The sequence below is a fragment of the Varanus komodoensis genome, unplaced genomic scaffold (assembly GCF_004798865.1).
Source record: "Varanus komodoensis strain SLA01 unplaced genomic scaffold, ASM479886v1 scaffold8, whole genome shotgun sequence".
NCBI lineage: Eukaryota > Metazoa > Chordata > Lepidosauria > Squamata > Varanidae > Varanus > Varanus komodoensis.
This window is the reverse complement of record NW_025336481.1, coordinates 17,385,624-17,406,015: the sequence shown is the minus strand read 5'-3', so window position 1 is coordinate 17,406,015 and position 20,392 is coordinate 17,385,624. Positions and strand designations below refer to the sequence as shown.

The 20,392-nt window shown below is 42.0% G+C and overlaps 1 protein-coding gene across 1 annotated transcript in view; it reads right to left on the bottom strand.

The window, feature by feature from the left end:
* The window catches only part of CACNA1I (calcium voltage-gated channel subunit alpha1 I), a 284,889-nt gene that overhangs the window by 94,564 nt on the left and 169,933 nt on the right, over positions 1 to 20,392 (bottom strand). Inside the window, exons 5-7 of the mRNA XM_044455382.1 lie at positions 11,128 to 11,287; positions 6,919 to 7,234; positions 3,701 to 3,793 (exon numbers count right to left, since the gene is read on the bottom strand). Coding sequence (XP_044311317.1) covers positions 3,701 to 3,793; positions 6,919 to 7,234; positions 11,128 to 11,287 — 569 coding nt within the window. The remainder of the gene's footprint in view (positions 1 to 3,700; positions 3,794 to 6,918; positions 7,235 to 11,127; positions 11,288 to 20,392) is intronic.

Below are 20,392 nucleotides of genomic sequence, written 5' to 3'. Positions count from 1 at the left end.
GAAATATTTATTACAAAGATGGCAGATGAAAATATCAGGCCTGCATCCTCATTGGCATGGCCAGGACTGGACCCCAGTGCCAAGATCCATGGCTCCCCAAATGACCACTTGGTGAGCAGCACTGCAAGCATCTGTTTTACCACTGGACCATGAAAGCTGGCCAGGGATGACCCTGGCCACTTTCCTCTAATTTTAAAATTGTTCTATTGTTAAGAGGCAGCCAAATGGACATGTACATGGTTGCACACATTCATGTATCATGTTTTATCTTTAAAATATATTATTTTTACAACAAAACACTTTGTACCACACTGCCAGGTAAGTAATTTAAGCAACAGGGCAGTAGAACCAAAGTCCATTTTATTCCCGTAGGAATGAGGATGTTAAAATTTTTATTTTATGTATTATTTAAATACACAAAACAAAAAGGGTTGGATTTGGTGCTTTATTTTTAGCATTCGATTCTTGGGTTTTATTCTATGGTGCTTTAGTCTTTTAAACTTTTCTTGCTCATCTGGGATCTGTTTCAATGAGGAGCAGCATATAAATATTGAAAATAAACAAATTTTAAATGAGTGTAACATGTGAAGCTGCACATTTCTTCTTTGTAAAAACAGGGCTGGCAGATAGGATTTCACAAGGGGTTCTTCTTTCCCTTTTGGCTCTAATATATCAGGAGTATAGAAGCAGTTGAAAATTATGAAAAGGTGTGAGAAAGGAAGATAAATGCTAGTTTGTTCACACATGGTTGCCTAAAGCCCCCCTTCTCCATAAGACAACTCAGGAAGCAATCTTATCCATGTCCAGATAGAAAAAAGGCCTACAACTCCCAGCATTCCCCAGTCAGCCATGCCAGGGAACGCTGGGAGCTGTACGGCTTTTTTCTGCCTAGAGATGCATAAGACCGTGCCCTAAGTACTGGTTCTAAAATTCTCTAGCTGCATCACTACTTGTCATGTCCATAACAGTGAAGGCACAATTGTGGGTTCATTCCAAGTAATAGTCAAAGGCCCATTCACTGAACTTGCTATCTGAGACTTCATTATTATATCCTAGTGCCCCCTCCTATAGAAGACAGACATATAAAAAAAGGGTATTTACTGCCATCACCTGCAGCCTACCCTGAATGTCAGGAGAACAGAGACAAACAAGAAAACATGTACCCCAAGTCTGTCTGCTCAAAGAGCAATTGCATAAGGCCCACCAAACTGAAAAGATCAGATGAAGACTAAAGCATGAATGGTCCCTTCAATCCCCTGAAATACTCACATCACAAAAATGGTAGGTGGAGTGTGGGGATGTAGTGAGTTCAAACATAATTTTCTGCAGTACTAGGGACTATTATGGCTTTGCATTCCTGCTGTCCAGCGGACATAGACAAAGGGCTTCAAAAGCACCATCATCATATGCAGTCCATTAGCATTCAGCATTTCAAAGGCACCACGCCCCTGCCAGTACTCTTTTAGGCCTTTGAAAGCTGAGCATTCCTGGCCATCTTCATTATTAGGACAACATGCTGCTTCAAATTAAATATGGATGTGTTTTGTCATTGTTGTTTTTCAGTGGCTTTCAAAGCTGTTCTGCATCTGTTTTGAGGTTATCCATCCAGTCCTCCTCTACTTCAGCTGTTCTGCTCTTTAGAATGGCCTTCCTCAACATAATTCCCTCCAGATGTATTAGATGGCAACTACCATCAGCCCCAGCCAACAAGGACAATGACTGTGGATGTCCAGCACATCTAGAGGGAGCTTGAGGGAGGGTGATTCAGAATCTTGGATGTGGGCTTGAAGGAAAGAATAGGAAGCACTGTTTAGTTTCAAATAATCCCTATAATCAGTGAGGATTTTGCCACATGCATCCTTGTTCATTTTCTTATTGCCAAGGCTGTTTAAGTCTAGTCTTTCTCAAATATATGTCCATACCCATTCCTATTCTCACCATTGTCCCCTTGTACACAGAAATTCTGACTGAACACAAATAGTGAAAGTTCTTGTCTATAGCTTCTTCAAGGAAGTGTGGCAATCCACCCCCAGTCTGCAAGGTGGTAGATGAATGGAAAAGGAACATACAGAAACAGCAGAAAGTACCACTGCTATTCATCATCAAGTTATAAAGGGGTGCAGGGTTGGCCCTATCATTAGGCAGAACAAGGCAGCTGGGAAATATGCTGGGAAGCAGGCAGGAAGCAATGGTGAGGTACTGGGAGACAAAGCTGTGTGTTTTAGGTGACCTGCCCTGTGCCTCTGAAGCCAGCCAGCTGTGTTCCACTGTAGTGAAGTATGCTGCCCAATTGGTGCCATTGAAGGAAGATTCAGCTGCCTTATATATGGAACGAGAGCACCATATTGTACTTTGCTTTAGTCAGCAAGTGTCCTGGGTCAGCCATGAAGGAATGCTTGCCAACTATAATTCCTGCCCCCTTTCACCTAAACAGTCCACACAATAGCAATTCTAAGGGTCCTGGGCACTCCTCGCATTAAGACAACCAGACAAATGACTTCTTCAATAATAGTCCAACACATGTCCCGCATTTGCTGATTCTAGGCAGTCAGCATTGGTTGTGCTGCCTCCTGGAACCACAACAAAGACCATCTCTGAAGGAATGCCAAGATGGGGGAGAGCCCTATCTTTCAGGGATCTATGGGAGCAGCTGAGGGGTGAAATGCCAGGTTTCTGAATTTTCCTGGGAGCCACACAGGAAAGGTTTGGGAGCCTGGGAGAGTTCTGGTGAGGCATATGAACAGAGAACAAACAACACTATCGCATTCTCAAGAGTAAAACAACTGCAGTTGGACATTCTTTTCAGCTGTCACCCATGATGAAGTTCTTCAATCCCATGGTGACCGGCTGTGTTTAAAATACTCCCCACTTTCCTCTTTTCATTAGCTTTTATTGCTTCTTCTTAATCTCCTCCTTAACTGAGGCATGGGGACAATAGCTTGGAAACACAGGAAAGTCTAAGAGCTTACATCTCCTAGTGATGAATATGACAGAACAAGTAAAGCTGGAATGACTGCAATGCAGGTTCAGATTGTCAATGGTGCATCAACTTCCTATTTGCTCATTTTATCTAAAATTAATTGAGCAAAAAAGAAGGTACCAAAAAAAAAAATGACACAAAAATCTCTGTACCCATTTTGGATCAACATTTGGTGATATTTTGGTGGTATTTCTGTCACCATCAGTGCTGCCTTTTTCCTATCATCCACTGTGTCCCATATTCATAAATCATTTATTATTATATATTCAATGTATATGCCACCCCACTAGCTATAGGATCTCTGGGCAGCTTACAACAAGTCTTAAACCTACCTAGATAGTAAATTCTTGTGAACAGAGACTGCAATTCGTGGGTATGAAGAGTATGACACCTATCAAACATCCTCAATTATAAAAAAATATCATTTAAGTAAGGAGAACAGGAGAAATTGTGGAGAAGAGTTTCTATGGATTTGGAGTGAAATCTAGCTTCCAACTGTAGAATCACAATACCAGAGAGCTGATTCATAAATTAACTAGAATGATTTAGATATTTCAAGAAGAGGAGCAGAAATGTTTTGTCATCTAGAATTTCCTATAATTAAAAAACAAACAGACACTCTAGGGGTACTTTTGGAAGAACATATGCCACCTTTCAGGCTTCCAAGTAAATTAGGACATAGGAGCTGGTTGACTCAGGTGAAAGGACAGTTGTACTTACAATGATCAGCAAGATGAAGTAGATGAAGTTGTAGAATGAATGAGCATCCATCACATAGTACATGATCTCCACCCACCCTTCTAGAGTGATAACCTGAAAAGGGGAAAAAAAGAAAATATTGAATATTTCAGTAATTAAAGAAGGGCAAGATGTTTGAATGACCAGATCGATTTGAAAGTGCATTACTTAGCCAGCAAGGGATCTCTCAAAACAACATCAGCAAAAAAATCAATGCCAGTGGGGAGCCTTTTCAGCCACACAGCCAAACTGCAAATTTGGAAAAGTCTCAGGGTCCACATTTTGCCTTGGATGGGGCCAAATGTGATTATTACCATTTGAAGCCTATGCTGAAGTAAGCAGGACAAGGCTTCAGCATGTCTGTTCAGAGGGAAGTGGGACTAAATCATGTAGCAGCTCTTTCAAAAAGCATTCCAAATGTCCAGCCCCTGAATGTCCAGCAAAGTGCATACTTCAGTTCTGTGCAATAGCTTAATTCTTTGCAGAGCGTTCAAAAATTATCTGCCTTTAAATGCCTCTCTTGGAGAAAACAGCAACAAAAATAAAATAAAATAAAATAAAATAAAATAGCATGATCCTCTACAGGTGGGAGATTCCCTATCTCTGCTTTACGTCTTGACAGACCACTAAAGTAACACTAGTCTGATCTGGGTTAACTGGGTAGCATCTTTCCCCTGTGGCATAAATGAAAGGATAGATCTGAATCTAAATTACACATTTAGCTACATGAGCCAACCAAAATTAAGCATTTCTATGTAAATCCTACTGATTTAAGGAGAAAGAGTTAACTCCCTTAACATTCTTAACTCCCCCAATTAAATGAGAGAAGACTTACTGCTAGTCTAGTCATGCTCTTAAATTCTTGATCATTTTAAATGTGAAAGTACTTTAAAGATTTAGGGTGCATGCCCACATCCAGCTTGCCATGTTCTGAAAGTCAATGGCTTTTGTTTTAAGTATAAATGCTAACCAGATAGACAGTCAACCAAGTAAATATGCAAATAGCAGCAGTTCTCTCCAACACATTTCAGCAGTTTTAATAGCAAAAGAATTGCAGTTGAAGAAATATAGCCAGAGAAGAGTGTCAGAAGTTATATACTTGGGGTAGGCTACCTTTGGGGCCTTGTGGGCAAATCTGACCCCTTGAGAAGCAACATGAGTAATACTACAAAATGGCTGCCACAGGAGGTGAGACCAATGTCCCACCCAAGTGTACAATGTAAGAGATGGGATCTGAGCCATAAGATGCTGAACCCTTGGACCCAGAGTTCAGCACCTTTTCCTTTTCCTTCTTATCTTTCTTAGTGGCTCTGTGGGCTGCAATCAGATGCTGACATTTTCATTTTCCCAAGAATGTCTCTGAGCCCTATTACATAGCAGTCATGGGAAATCAAGATCAAAGCACCTATAAGCCCTCACTTTGCTTTCAAGCAATCATTGCTACCAGTCAGAAAATGTGATAATTATCAAAAAAGTGAGAAGGCAGGACACCTTGGTGAGCATCAAAAAAGGTGTCCGAGGGTATATTGGTTCCCATGGACACCACATTCCCTACCCCTGTTATTCACTAATATCATCAGAGTTGAAACCAGTAAGTAAATTCACACATTCAGTTTAAGTGATAGTTGTGGTAGAGGATCTATATGGTTGAAAACCATATTCCCTGACAGGCTTATTCCAACTGACTGCTGAGGAAAATACTCAAAGTGATAAAATGTAATAGTCCACCATGACTGACAAACACATTTTCAAGTTATCATATAATGGCTGGAGTTAAGTTCAGTTTCTAGTTTACCCTGTTCTAAAGGCCTACTAAGTTAACAAGTAGTTTAATGAATTCTGCTTAAAATTAGATGTAAAATATTGTTGTAAATATTGTAAAATTAGATGCTAAAGCCCCCCCACCTCAGTTTAACCTTATCAGGAAAAGTCCCCTTCCTCTTCAGAAAAAAGTCTTACTCCAAACCGCATTTTTTACCAGGATCTCTGATAGTATAAACTGGGTATACTATTCTCTGCACCACTAGGACAGACTTTTGGTAACTGAGAGAATTCTCGGCCTAGTCTTTGATATGCTGCATATGACCAGAACTGGAACTTCAGTTCTTCAATGCAAGCAGGACCATGTGACTTTAGGAACTAAGCCCACTTCTCCCAAAATGTAGCATTTCAAAGTTGTTACCTCAGAATCTGAAGTAAAACTGGAAGAAGAGGTGGGGTCAGAAAGGCCAAGGCCAACAGACCCAGTGAAAAGCCAAGAGTTGGGTGGGAACCAGATCATGCCTGGTTTGCTGAGAAACTCCACTGAACAAGCTCAGTTAGAAGGGAGTGGATGTAACATGATTAGTCCTATAGTGTGGCATGGGAACAAAAGGATGCTCCCATTGCCCAGCCTACAAGCAGCAGGAACCACCCTGAGGGTGGAGTTAGTTCCTTTTGGTTGGGAAGGGAGAAAAGGGATTCCGTCTGGAACAAATTGCTTAGCATTACTATTTCCCTAAGAGGTGGTATTTTAACTTTGCTAGGATCTTTTGGTAATGACTTCTGCAATACTCCTCTTTTGGGTCACAAAGCCAGTCTAACTGGCTAGTTTTAACAGTAATTAAAGTCTGTAGTTAGAAGCCATTTCTAGATCTTCTTGGGGAGGGAGGTGTGCGTGCATGTGTGCACATGTGGGGGAGGAGACCAGCCTATGACAGGAACTAAGACAGGCCGCATATAATTTCTGCTCCAAACTGTTCTTCACTCTGGCTGATTCATCTGGTGGGGAAACCACACAGATTGTCTCACCTTGCCTCTGTTGGTAGCCAACCTCCACCCTGACTTTGACTGCATTACTCTGGCACTTCCCTTCTGAGATCACTAACCAAGAATCTAAGACCACTAAGCCATCTTTGACTACAGCTCTCTCTGCCTCTGGCTTTGATCCTGGTTTGCCTGATCTGATGTTTGACCTTCAACCTGCCTATGTCCTCTTGACCCTCACTTACCTTTGCCAGAATCATACCCCAGCAGTAACTATCATCAAGCTTGTCTGCTGGCCCAAGACTTTTGCTATCATCACATGAATAAGACAACATGTGCACAAATACATCCAACAACTTCAGCAAAGGATTGGCAAATCACAGTTGAGATGTTGTGCAGACCTGAAATATGGAATGAGTACTATACCAGGTCCTGGACATTTCAGCTCAGATTACCTGAAATATAACAATCCAGGCATAGCCAATATTGTCGAAGTTGATAGCCCCTTTGTGCGGGTTGGCATTGCCTGTACGACACTCATTATAATACTGGTTCCAGTTGACACACATGCCACTGACATTGAACTCTTGTCTGACAGAGGTGTAGTAGTAATAATCATCCTTGTCCAAACAGCATTCATGGCCCCGCTCTTTCAGTGGGGGGATCTCGTGGCAGCCCATGATGCCATTATCTCCTGTCAGCGAACATATGAAGGGCATTTCATCGTCCTCCTCAGGTTGATAATAGGGAGGAAGGGTGATGTTACCCTGTCTGAGAGGACAGAAAGAACACACTAATGAAATAGTTATGGCAAATGCTGGAGTTATTATTATTATTATAACATTTCTATGCCGCCCCTTGCCGAAACCTCGGGGCAGCTTACAACACAATAAAATACATTGAAATACAATAGAACATAACTACAGAGACTGGGAGTACCTAATAGCTTCCCAAGCATCCAAAACAACTGAAGAAAAGGAGATTGCTTATTAAGGCATTTACAGGAAGGCTTTTACTAGTCCTGTATTCACAGGAAACAGGCTGTAGTTTTGCAAGCTTCTTCACCCACACTTAATTTCCTGTTTATCAATAGCTGCATTTGCTGTGATGGCCAGCTTGGCAAACTAGGGTTAGTGCTTACCCTCAAAACCAGAATTAGAAACAGCAAAGCACTGTTCAGATGTGTTTACCCTGCATGTTTAAAGAACAAGCAGAGCTGTGGATAGCTGCTCTGCATCTCACATCCTGTTCTTAGCTGCCCCACTCTGACCTCCCCATGTTGAGGAGAAAAGTCTGAAGGGGGCACTCCTTGTGTGTTGAGCTGAATGCACTAGAGCGCACCCTGCTATCAGGAACCCCATTCTGGAAACCTGAATTAATCTAGAATAGAGCAGCAAGGCTACCTACTGGGACTGGCCTCTCAAGCTTATTACACTAGTGCTGTGAACTGCATTGATTGCCAACCAATTGCTGGGCCCAATTCAAAGTGCTGGTGCTTACCTTGAAAGGCTGAAACAGCTTAAGGCCAATGTACCTTAAGATCAAGGCCTTCTCCTATGCGTTCCTATATGGCTAAGATCATCTTCAGAGGTTCTTCTCTGAGTGCTGTGCAACAGGTGATTACCTGAGAAAAAGCCTTCTGTGTAGAGAAACTTTCTTTAAGGATCCCTTCCCAGGTGGATCTGCCTGGAACCCTCACTGTGTGCATTCAGATGCCCTTTTAAGACCTTCCTTTTCCAGCAGGCATGCAGTCTCTGTGCAATTGCTCTGCTTATTAACTTTACTGCTAGCTTTTAAAAAAAATTAAACATTGAAATATCTTGATATTTTCTGTATGCATTGTTCTTGATTGTTATTTTGTATTCATTTTTGTTTGCTTGCTTTTTATGACTGTAACCAACCCTTAAGAGCACTGACCAGTTGGGCAGCATATAAATTTAATAAAAATCATGTTTAACAATCTTGACAGTGCTTTCAGCTGAATGAGTGAAGAGTACTGGAAGTGCACAGGTGGAGCCAACATTCATGCAGATGCTGGTGGTGGGGCTAGCAAACACATTCCTCCCCCTTGCATGTGCTCCAAATAAGGTTTGGGTTTATGATTGTGGTTTGGAAGGCAAATGTCAATAATGTTTTGCTCATTCTGGGGCCATGGCAAATGGCAGTTAGTGCTCAATGGGCAATGGAGGAAACAAACAAGAGGCAATAGGGAAAAGAGAAGGAGAGAGATTGTGGCCCATTCAAGATGACCCAAGACATGGTTTGGAGGCTGATCTCAACTGACCAACAAGCCCCAAGCAAAATCCAGTATCTCTACATTGGGAAAACGATTTTGAAAAAGGTCACAGTATGAGTGCAAGTTTTTATCAATTGCTTTCCCCCAAGTGGTATACTTTAGATAGACCTAAAATAGATAGCAGATGCATGCCTCATACAGCAAATGGGTAATCTGGTGCTGTGCCAGTGTATGGAATGATTTAACACACTTATTTCCTAACATCTGACAGTGATGCTTCCCATAATATTGAATCCAAACTTAAAAGTGTAGAAGCAAACCCACAGGAATCGAGATTGGTAAAAATTACAATTGAATGAATATTCTTAAAATATTACAGCACCATTTAAGCAACAAGCTTGCTTGCTGTAATACAAATGCAAGGCTATTTTACAGATGTATGCCAAAGATGATTTGAATGTATACCTGAAAATATAATGTGAAGGCAACAAATAAATATTTGTTTATTACAATATTGAGCTGCTTTGGGAGAGTTGTGCCTGAAAGGTGATGCAAACATACCAGAATAAACGTGGTTTTAAAAGCATGTCTCCTAAAGCTAACTCTCACCAGGTAATGGGGACTGACTGCAGTTCTTGCTGGGTAATGTGTTAAACAGTCCTGAGGATAAGCTATAACCTTAAAAGAGCTGATCCCTGCCTTAAACTGCACTCACATGATCTGACATTACAGAAGGACTACAGATCTGTAGGGCCAAAGCACTGGGGCCAGTGCCAACAGACAGGTGATCTTGCCGGAAACCAGAGGTCTTAACACTGCCCTCCTCCTGGTCGCTGTCAACTCAGCTGGCATGACACCTGCTCGAACAGCAGGGGGTGATTTGGGGAAGCATGTGGCAATTTGCTAAGCAACACCTCAAAGAAGGGGGGGCAGGAGTGGTTAATGTGCATATACTGGGCAAATCTAATCAAGTACCCATTTTGATAGTGATTCTGATTCAAATTTAATAGGGCCATTTGTTCAGTGACTGTTTTGACAGGAACACCAGCCTGTGTTGAAAATGAAAACATATTTTCAGTATCTCACAGAAAATAGCAGCAGTTCCCTTCCCAAATGTAAACATTCCAGAAGCTGGAGGAAAGTGGGGGAGTTGCATGTGTTCCAGGAAGACCACCACCACCACCACCACCACCATATATTATTATTTAAAGCATTCATATACCATTTGATTAGCACAATGCTCTCAAAATGCTTTACACAATGGTAACTGTCACACATCATCATAGAGCTTGCTCAGCACCTTCCCTCCACTCACAATCCTGGTCCCGTTATCAGTCGAGTGCAGAGTGGTTTGTGCAGTATGTGGGATCCAGCATACGGCAAGGTCATGGGAACACAGGAAGCTACTTTACACTGATTCAGGCCCTGAGTCCTACTAGCCAGGAGAGTCCGGTGACTCCTATGACAGTGGGGCTCCTTAGCCATTGCAGCTTTTATGCTAGGCTTTATAGGAGCTGTCTGTGGTGGTGAATCTATTTTGAGGTGAATTTCAGCACCATGGATAGCTCCTATAAAGCTCAGAATAAGAGATGCAAGGGATAAGTAGGCTCCATAGACAGAGGAACCACTTGCCTGCCCTGCATCTAGCCCAGCAATGTCAGCTCTCTGAGGTTCCAGGCAGGAGTGTTTCCAGCCCTACTTGGAGGAGCTGTAGACTGAACTTGGGGTTTTGCACATGCAAAGCATGAGCTGTAGCACTGAGCCACCATGTTCAGCTAGGCTGCACCTTTCCCTTTTCCTAGCGATAGTTTAATCATTTCATCCCTTATGCAACACAGCATATGAAGCTAGCACAATGCAAGGTAAAATTAACTGCTGGAAGCAGCATCCACTTCTGCTGATATGGGACACCCTTGTAGGATGAAATGCTGGCACATATTACAGCCATTCCCTCATTGAATCTGGTAAGATCAGGGCACCCTGTTTTATGATCTTTGTTTTTAAAGTTTGCCTCAAAGGGGCAAGGCCAGGCAGGGTTGGGAAATGTCTTGCCTGAAACCATAGAGAGTCATTGCTGCAGTCTGTGTTGACAGTACTGGGCTAGTGGACCCCTGGTCTGACTCAGCCTGAGGCAGCTTCCAATGTTCCTGTGCACGGAATGTCCCCAGCAACTCTGTGATACTGTGATGATTAATTGGATTTTCTGTTGATGCCACAAAATGTGACAGTAGCCTCATTAACCCCACAGGTCCTTTAAGAGGCAGATGGCACTTTTAGCATTTGTACATAAGGAAGTAGGAGTTGGGGAAAAGCACAGACTGAGATGCTAGGGTGTGGGGCTTGTTCAACAACAAAGAAAATAAAAGCGAGAGTAGGTTGAATTCACCAATAGAAAAGGGGATAATGAAATCATCTCCCAATCACTCACATTGTCAAGTTCTCTTCCATGAAACAGCGGTTTCTCAGTAGACCAGCCCAGAGCTGCACTCCAATGATGCCAAAAATGAAGAAGACAAAGAAGCAGAGAAGCAGAACATTCCCCAGCATGGGTAAGGTGTCCAAGAGCAAATTAACCAGGATTCGCATGCCTGAAAGAGGGACCAGAGCCAGGAAGGTAGAGGGACAGATCATGGCATAGGAGCAGGGATGGTGGTCAAGAAAGGAAAAGGAAAAGGCAGAAAGATGATTGCAAGAACAGAAATAATGGGGAAAGAAGGGATAAAACATTATTGGAGGAAATTATAGGTGAATAATAAAAGAGAGGCAACAAGAAAACCCAATACAGTTTGGTAACTTGGAATTAGGAGGAACAATATCACATTTCATCTAATGGTTAATCCAGTCATGATTTACAACGCTATATATATTTGAGATATTCTTATCTCAATGTTTTACTTTGATGATCCCTACAATGTCCTAAAGTTCACTTTTTGAAGATAGAAGCAACCCAGGCTTTGGGGCTGCCTTTCTTGTAAATTTTCTGAATTTAAAAATCTGGAAATCCAAAGGTACCCCTCCTGCAAAATAGCAAGATAAACCCCATTTTGACCTAAAACTGATGGCACTTTATAATAATTTTACCACTTCCTCAGGGAGTTAAATATCTTCTGATTTGTTCCTTTACAAGTGTACTTATGACTAAGGATAAACTGCCACCAGTATTATCACTACTGTTATTTGGTCATATATACAGGACTTCATAATGCAAAGCATTCAAACAAAACTTGTGTCCAAACAATGATTTGGCAGGTCCTCAGCAGTCCTAAAACCACTTCCTCTGAAATAAAATCTCCTAACAAGGAGAGTATTTTAGTTCAAAATGTATTACATTTTGTCATTGAATTCTATTTTTTTCACCCACTTTTATTCTGTTTGGTCATGATCAATTGGCTACCAACATCTTCTTGTGTTGTCCATGGCTGCTTTCATTCAGTATATCCTCCTCAGTATCAATCACATTCCTAATCCCACCACACGTACCCCAGCTGTTTCCTTCTTGTCTGCTGAGAATCAGTCCTGCATGTGGCCAGGGAATTTCACTTTACAAGTTGCTGCATGTAGGCCAGCATATAATTGACTAATTAGCTATTTATAACTAGTTCATTACTTTAGATGGCTGGGGAAGGGGAAGGGAGAAAGAAAGATAAGATTAGGATTCAGTGACAATCCCCCGAGGCACAAGTTAATCCCCTTTTTATGTCCACTGCCAAGTAATTAGCCACATCAAGTTGTGCTTTACACTTTTTCTCATTTTCCTGTGTTATCTGTTCCTGCGCCTGGGAATAAAGGACTCTGAAAGCTAAAAAATAAAATACAGAAGTGCATGGCATTGGATAATATAAAGGATTAGGGCATTCACAGGTGCACGTTTATTTATACAGGTATAGATGCTAATTCCTATGAAAATATCTTGAAGTATTTGATGAATAATTTGGGTCCAGCGACCTTCTTTCTTTAAGATCTGTGAAATCCAAGTCAAACAGAAAGAAAAGAAGAGATGTCCAAAACTGCTCACATTAACACCAGAGGCAAGAGTATAGCACTTATATACACAATCCATTACCACCAATTAACTACAGGGACTTTGATTTGCATTAACAGAGTAAGACAGTTTTATAATAATTTTACTTGTCTCAAAGAATTAAATGTCTTCTGATTTATGCCTTTATAAGCTTATGTATAACTAATGATAAAATATAGCCCTTGGCAAATGGAGATAGGAAACTGAGTCTATAAAAGTTTCACTTGGGACAGATTTATGGGACAATTTAGAGGGAAGCTGCAATTCTAAGCCCACTTTCATTCCATTCATTAAATGTCTACACTGTCCAGTAGCCAGTGTTCTCTGGGCAGTTTACAAAATTTCAAACTTTAAAAATTCACTCTCATAAATAATATAAAACCTATTTACATGCAAACATATCAATAGACAAAACACATGAGCGAGCACATACACAATTTAACAAACATCAGCAAGATACACTGAAGTATTAAGCTCCCTCCAAACAAAGTAGGACTCACTTTTGAGTAGGGATAGAGAAGAAATTATTTTAGTTTGGAATGAACTGAGCTAATCAAACATGCATTTTTAAACCAATATAGGAACAAAAACTACATTATCCTTCAAATGTACACTTCTCTGAATTTTGTAATAGAGCTTTGTATGCATCAAAACATGCATGCAAAATGTGTAAATTAGGAAGAAGTGCATGCAAATCCATATATTAATAAAACTTCATTACATTAGAAAATCTATTTCCAAAAAGGTGTATATGAGGCATATGTGCATAACAATGCATGTTTTAAGAGAGATGCATCCAAACATTCACATGAGTTTTCTTGTAAATGTAAAAAGACAATCTCAAAATTTGGAGTAAACCAAACCCAAGACTGAGAAAATAAGAGATTTCAGACCTCCTGCTATCAGGATGTCACACCATGAACTGGTTGGTTTGTTTCTACAGCACCAATTAGTCATTAGTTAGCAAACAGTCTGGGTATCTTGCTCAGGGAATATTGTGTGTACCATTATAACTTTCTGATACATGCTAATAAAAAGAACAACAAAGTTATAAGTCCTGTGGAGAAAGCTTCCAGTTTCTCCAACCTCCTTCTCTTCTTCTTGCACATGCTGGACCCGGGCACAGCATGCTCCCACTCCAGCATTTGTCAGATGAAAATGGATTCACTTTTGCCTTATGTGAAAAATCAACCCCTCACAGTAAGGGAGAGAGCAAGCAGCATGAATGTGCCAACTGCATGGGCTGCAGGAGTTGACATGCCCTGCAAACAAGTGCAGCAAAAACAACGTCATGAAGCTTATCCATGTCTGGGTACCTTATATCCATTTCTTATCCTATCATGAAAGTCCAGATACGATAAAGCACAAGTCAAGAATGTCTCCGTTCTTTATAGACTAAGAAAGTTAATTTCCTAATCAAAAAGTCCATCTAGAGGATATGCTTTGATGATGGCGATGCACCCTTAAGCAACCAGTACCCTTAATGAGAAAGCAAATATTAGGCTCCTATCTAATACGTGCAGTTGGAGAACGTGGGTATAACAATCACCAATGTCACTGCCTCAGATCACATCTTTGTTAATTTGAAGGCTAAGAGATATATGTACTGTGTACCTTTATATTGTTTTAAAGGAAAAGCTGATATATTTTATTATTTCTAAGTAGAATTGCATGAAATTTGGATAGTTGCCTCTTTCTGTGGAGATCAAGCCTGCCAAGTTTCAGATGAATAACTGTGAGAGGATTTGCATAAGAACAGCCTTTACATTTTGGGAGGTTCTCAAAAGAATGTTCTTATCCCCCAGTGTTTCCTTGCTTGGTTGGTTTTGGTGAGCAATTGTTTTGAAAATGGGCATATAATACAGAAGTTGCCCTAGATAAGAAACCTGCAACATTTCAAAATAAAAGCTGCAGAAACATTTTTTATAAAAGGGGGAGGGGAGATTTGATGTGCTACCTTTTATTCCTTCCATGGATTCTTTATCAGTTTGTATAAAAACAGCATCACTCATTGCTGTGCTTCTTGACAAGACACCTGCAAAATTTCAGAAGGATAGATGCAGGGGCTAAAGAGTTTAATGGGTGGAAAAAGAACAAGGTTTTTCTTTCCTGCTCACTTGGCATCCTTGTCAACATTTAGTGCCAAATGTTGCTTTTAGTAGCATGAATCAGAAAGTGTGATAGGAGAGGAGTGGATGATGGATGCGGAACATGTAATCCAAAAGAACTTGATTAGACAACATTTTCCAAGCAAGATGTCTTGAGCTGAGGTTGCTCTTTTGACCAATTAACAATCACAGTCCATTTGCCTTGCAACTTTTTTATTGTTCCTAAGTGCAAAGCACCCAGGATGGATCTCTGAGCATGAATAGAGCTCAGAGGTTCTCCTTATGAACATGCCTGGTCCCATCCCCTTGGGAGGAGCTCTCTGAAGGCAAGCACGTTTTCTTTTTACAAGCTGTTCATCCCCACTTCTGCCATGGGGTCAAGAGTGGGGGGCAGGGAGCTGATCTGCACCTGAGAATTCCTCATCCTCAGAGACTGCTCCCACTGTCTGTACATCTTGCGTGTCCCCAGGAGTTGCCTGGCTCAGTGAAGCATCTGGCCTTGAGAATATCCCCTCCTCTTCCTGCATCTCCGAGTCTTGACCTAGCCCATCCTCCTCAATCTCACCGAAATATATTTCACTTTCCAATTCCGAATAGTCTGGAATGCAGTCAGCAGTCTGTGGGAATGATTGCCCAAGACCACCATCCTTCTTACTCCCAACATAAGCACCCAGTACCACACCCTTCCAGGCACCACAGACTCCATCAAAACTATTTTAATATTCCTGCTACTGAGGGAGAGAACTAGACTGAAATAAGTGGTATCTTACTTCAGCACTCCTCCAGCAAAACACTGGGGTTTGAGAGACTGCGTAAAATTATTCACTCTGACTAGAAGCTCAGCCTGTCAATCAGAAAACTTTCTCCCCACCTTTACCAGTGAATGACATGGCAAGTCATGTGTTTCCAGGGAAATTAGGGAAATCATGCATTGTTTGAGTAACATGTGGGGCATGCATGAGAAACCACGGCTTCTCCCCCACCCCCACCCCCACCCCCACCACCCCATAAGCAGCCAAACCCAATTTCTGTGTCCATTTCAATCTCAGAACTACAAATGTATTTTCAGAAGTGTTGAGATTAGTATTTGGTCTACTTTGGAAGAAGCCCACTTTGATTCGGACATTCCTGAATCTGTCTAAGTGAGCACAATTCAATTCTGGATTTGAGGTTCTGCTGAATCCAAAGCATACTCATGTTGAAAGGCATGAAAACATGGCAAAAGATTGGCTTAAGCATTCAAAAAGTAGAAAGTTCATATTAGAGTCTCTGCCAATTCAGAAAAGCATTACCGTATCCTTTCCTCACCTTAGCAGGCTGAGAAAGGCTGCTGCTATAAGCAGTGCATGCAAGGGAGAACCTAGTCACACTTCTGAAAACACTAGAACTATTTCTCAACCACCTTCTGCTTTTGACAGTGCGTATATTTGTACAGCAGTATTCCCATGATTAAATCTTAAATGTAAGCTGAGATCATAATTAACTGGTGATTATCTCTCCAACTACCAAAGAATTAAGCTATTGCTAGTTACTCAACAGCCAGGTTTGTCTTATGCTCCTACGGTAATGTGAAGAGGAGACCTGAGTGCCTAGGCATGCCCCAGAAAGCCCTGTACTGGCTGGGGCTGCCCGCATGCTTGCCCCACAAGAGCAAACAAATATGTCTCTCCTTCATACTCGCTATATTTTACTGCAAGCGTCCTTGTTGGAACCTGGCTGTGCTCACAGCCTATGGCATATTGGCCTCTACCATGTTCACGCCCATTTCAAACTAATTATACAAGCTGCATACGAAGAAAGCACACAAAGTGGAACTGACATTTTTTGTTGTGATAGTAACATCCAGTGAACCTTTCAGAGCAGCTTATTATACTTTTCCACTATGGCCTTGAGCAATTTGCCTGGATACTTGCTCTCCAAAACCAGATAGTGCTGAGCATCCAACACCATCACAAGAGTGTCAAAGACTTTGAAAACACTACGTTGTGTTGTGTTGCACCGCATCCTATTCCATACCTAGGGACCCCATTCCCTAGAAAACATCTAGACTGGTACTACCGTTTGCAGTGCTGATGTTGAGCTTCTCCTCTAACAACAATCACATTTAAGAACCTTTATTTCAAAATCTGCATATGGTCAGAAAGGTAATTTCAGAAAGCCAGGTATGATTGCCCTACAAAGTTCCCCCTATTCACTCCTTTCCAATGTGCCAGGTCATAACAAATCCATCCATCTGCCAGCTATAGTGACTATGACTCAAGGGCTAGAGCACATAGACATGAACACATGACACATCATCTCAGAAGCATGCTTAGAGGGCCACTAGGAAGACCCAGACATCCAATACCATTCCACTGGTTGGTAACTCAGGAGGCAATTTTGTTTAATACTCCTAAAGTGTCGTATTGTGCACTTGGTGGGGCCGTTCATATGAGACACAAAAGGTTCTGACTCCTGATCAGTAGGAGCTCATTATGAAGAGCCAGTAGAACATTCCAACTACCACAGGTAGCCTAAGGTCACAGCCAGATGTCAAGGTCAAATAATTAATTCTGCCTGCTCTGCCTCCAAAAACTCTGGAATTTGCTTCAGTATGTCATTTTGTTCATTTCCTTTCTAACTGAAGCCTATTGCTATGCAACAAGCGACATGTAGAATGCATTGCTTTCACTAAAGGGGAAAAATATAGTCCTGGTGTGTTAAATTTATGGAGTCAGTTAATAAAAGCTGCAATCTGCTTTGAGGAACATGCGGACAAAAAATGCTATACCAACCCGAGATGATTTTCAATGTCTGTGCTTTTGATTCTTATAGCCAGGTGACAGTGCTATTGCTGGCAGTCTTAGTCAGAATGGCTGAGGTCGCAGCACTATTTGAGAAGTGTCATAGCTCAGTGGAAGAGCACTTGCTCTGCTTTTTTGATGGTCCCAGTTTCAACCACTGGCATCTCCAGATTGGGCTGGGAAAGCTTCCTGGTTGTGTGATACCCCTGTGAGCTGCCGCCACTCAATACTGGCTGGCCAGATTGCCCAAAGGTCCAGCCTGGCATAAGGTGGTTTCTGTGCTCCTCTTTGCAGTGGCCATAAGAAGGTGTGCAGCTTTCCAATGCCCCCTACTTTCTCCCTGCAACTCCTATCCTCCCTACCGACTGCCTTCACCCTAGCCACACTCCCCCCTTGCCATGTTTGCCAGAAGAACACAGTGCTGGAATATGGGCTGGACAAAAATCCACCAGGGGGAGAGTGATGTGATCAGATATATATGAACTCCTCCCAGATCTCCAAAGTTGAATGTGCAGGTGTGTGCTGATTAGAGGGAAAGAGTGATTAATTAATGCCTTCTCAGTTTGTGTCACAATGAAAACTGTGCCTCTCTCCCCCTTCATATGAGTAAGACTGCTTAGGGTCAATGTGGCAAGCAAGGCACTCTCAATAGCCCTCCGCCCTCCATGAGTCTACCTTCTCCCCAGCTGCTATTGCTCCTCTCCCTATTATTGCTATCACTTGCTTCACAGGCAAGGAGCTGGTGGATAGGTTGGCAGTAGCATTTGGTGCTCCTCCTCCTCACCATCAATTTTGCTTGGGTCAGAACGAGAGGTGGATGGAGCAGGTCGCAGTGGTGGCGAGCAGCAGCAACTTCCTCCTCTTGTCTGTGGGCCCCTGCTGGTCTCTGAGACCTCAGCAGGTGCCCAACCATGTTGCCGGCCTTGGGTAACAGCCCATTTTGATGGGTTCAGATTCACATGAGTTCCAGAGGGATAGCCTGGTAGACTGCTGTGAGTGGCCAAGCAGCTTCAGGACTAAAACTGTTATTCTGGAATAAACTTGTGTGGACACCATCACCTTCATCAGAGCTGTGAGTGGTATCCTGTGACTGGCATATTTATATTTATGAATCTAAGCCTCTATACATGTGCCAATTAAGGATAACACTTCATGCATCTAGCAAAGTGGACAGTGATCAGGAAAACTTTGGTCAGGATATGTTTGTCAGTCTTTAAGGTACCATAAGACCCACTGTTCATTATCATTAGGTAATTTGCACCATTTCCTCATCTCTATTGCCCACTTTGGTCTGAAGTGTGTGATACATTGCAAAATTTGGAAGGTGAACAGGCTAGTTTGGGAACCAATAGGTGCCTTTTTGATAATGGTTTCTCAAATGTCTTGGAAAACTGATTCCTTGCTTTTTTTTCCCTCTCCTGCTGCTTCTGTTTCGTTCATATAATTTTTTTTCTGTCACCCTTTCTCCCCATTTGCTTTTTTATTTTTAATGCTGTCTCAATGTGTCTATTTTTCTTGCTATTCTCCTCTGCCTCTCCCTCCACAGAAGCTGTTGTTTGGAAGTCTCCATTCTCCCCTCCTCTGTTTGTCCTTTTCCATTGCCTGAGCAGAAACCACACTGGTTCACAGCGAGGAGCAGCAAATATGAAAAGGACAATGACCTTTTCTAAGGCAGTCTCTTTAAAAGAAAAAAAACCCCATCACTGCCCAGCCATTCCATGTGAAAAGAGGAGGACCCAGGCTGTCTGGAGAGAAAGCATGAAAACACTGAAAGCGCCACATCTGGCAAAAGAAGTGGCTTTCCAGGACATCCGTATGAAAAGCTTCACTCTTCACAGTGAAGAAAAGCAGACGCATTAAGTATGCATGAACACTAGGTATGGGTCCTGAGGAAAAGAAATTGCATCCCGCTCACCACCGTTTTGGGCAGCGATATAAGGGATATGGCTCAGTCTCTCAAAAGGACCTAATGGAGAGTTCTAACTGGCAGCTTTCCCCTGGAAAAAACAGGTTGCGAATTATATTTTTCAGTGTAACACCTCCTTGCATTTGAATGCTGAAAGGCACCATGGGTGTGAGCAGAGGACTGCTGGTCTGATGAATGGGAGAGTCTGCTTGCAATGTCAGCCACAGGAATGCTGCACATGGCCAAAGAAATGGTCAGTGCAAATGTCTTGGTCAAACATGGCGCTTCTGACTGGAGCCATGTGTGTGACTTAACACCTCATGAGTAGCCGGCAGCAGAAGGGATTAAGAGAAGACACTCTTCATGCCCTCAAAGCCAAAAGAGAGTGCTTTTTGGAGTTGGGGTCAGGCTGGGGGAGCATTTCAACTCCTTTTTGGAGCTGGGCAGGAAGAATCTCTTGCCTAGCTCTGAAGGTGCCACAGGGCCCTTTCTGACAAGCGTCTGTCAACTTCAGAGAGTCCATATCTCCCTCTGGACAGTTCCTGTCAATCCCTATTAGCTTGAATGCCACAACTGAAGCCATCTTGAGTGAAGGAACCAGCATGTGCCGACCTTCAGGAGAGTAGAAACAAAGCAAGCAATTTAGAAAGAGAGCACAGGGTGTGAGCAACGAATGGCAAGGCATGTCTTACAAGGATGTTCCAGCTCTTAAACTATTAATATACCTCCTCCTTCTCACCTTTTCCAAAAGCAGGTCATCTTCCCATATCTATCACTTTTTACTGCACTGACTTGTTACAAAATCAAATGAATGGTTTATTACACTTTTGGGAAGTACTCTTTTCCTAAGCAATAATGAATCATCATAGTATCCA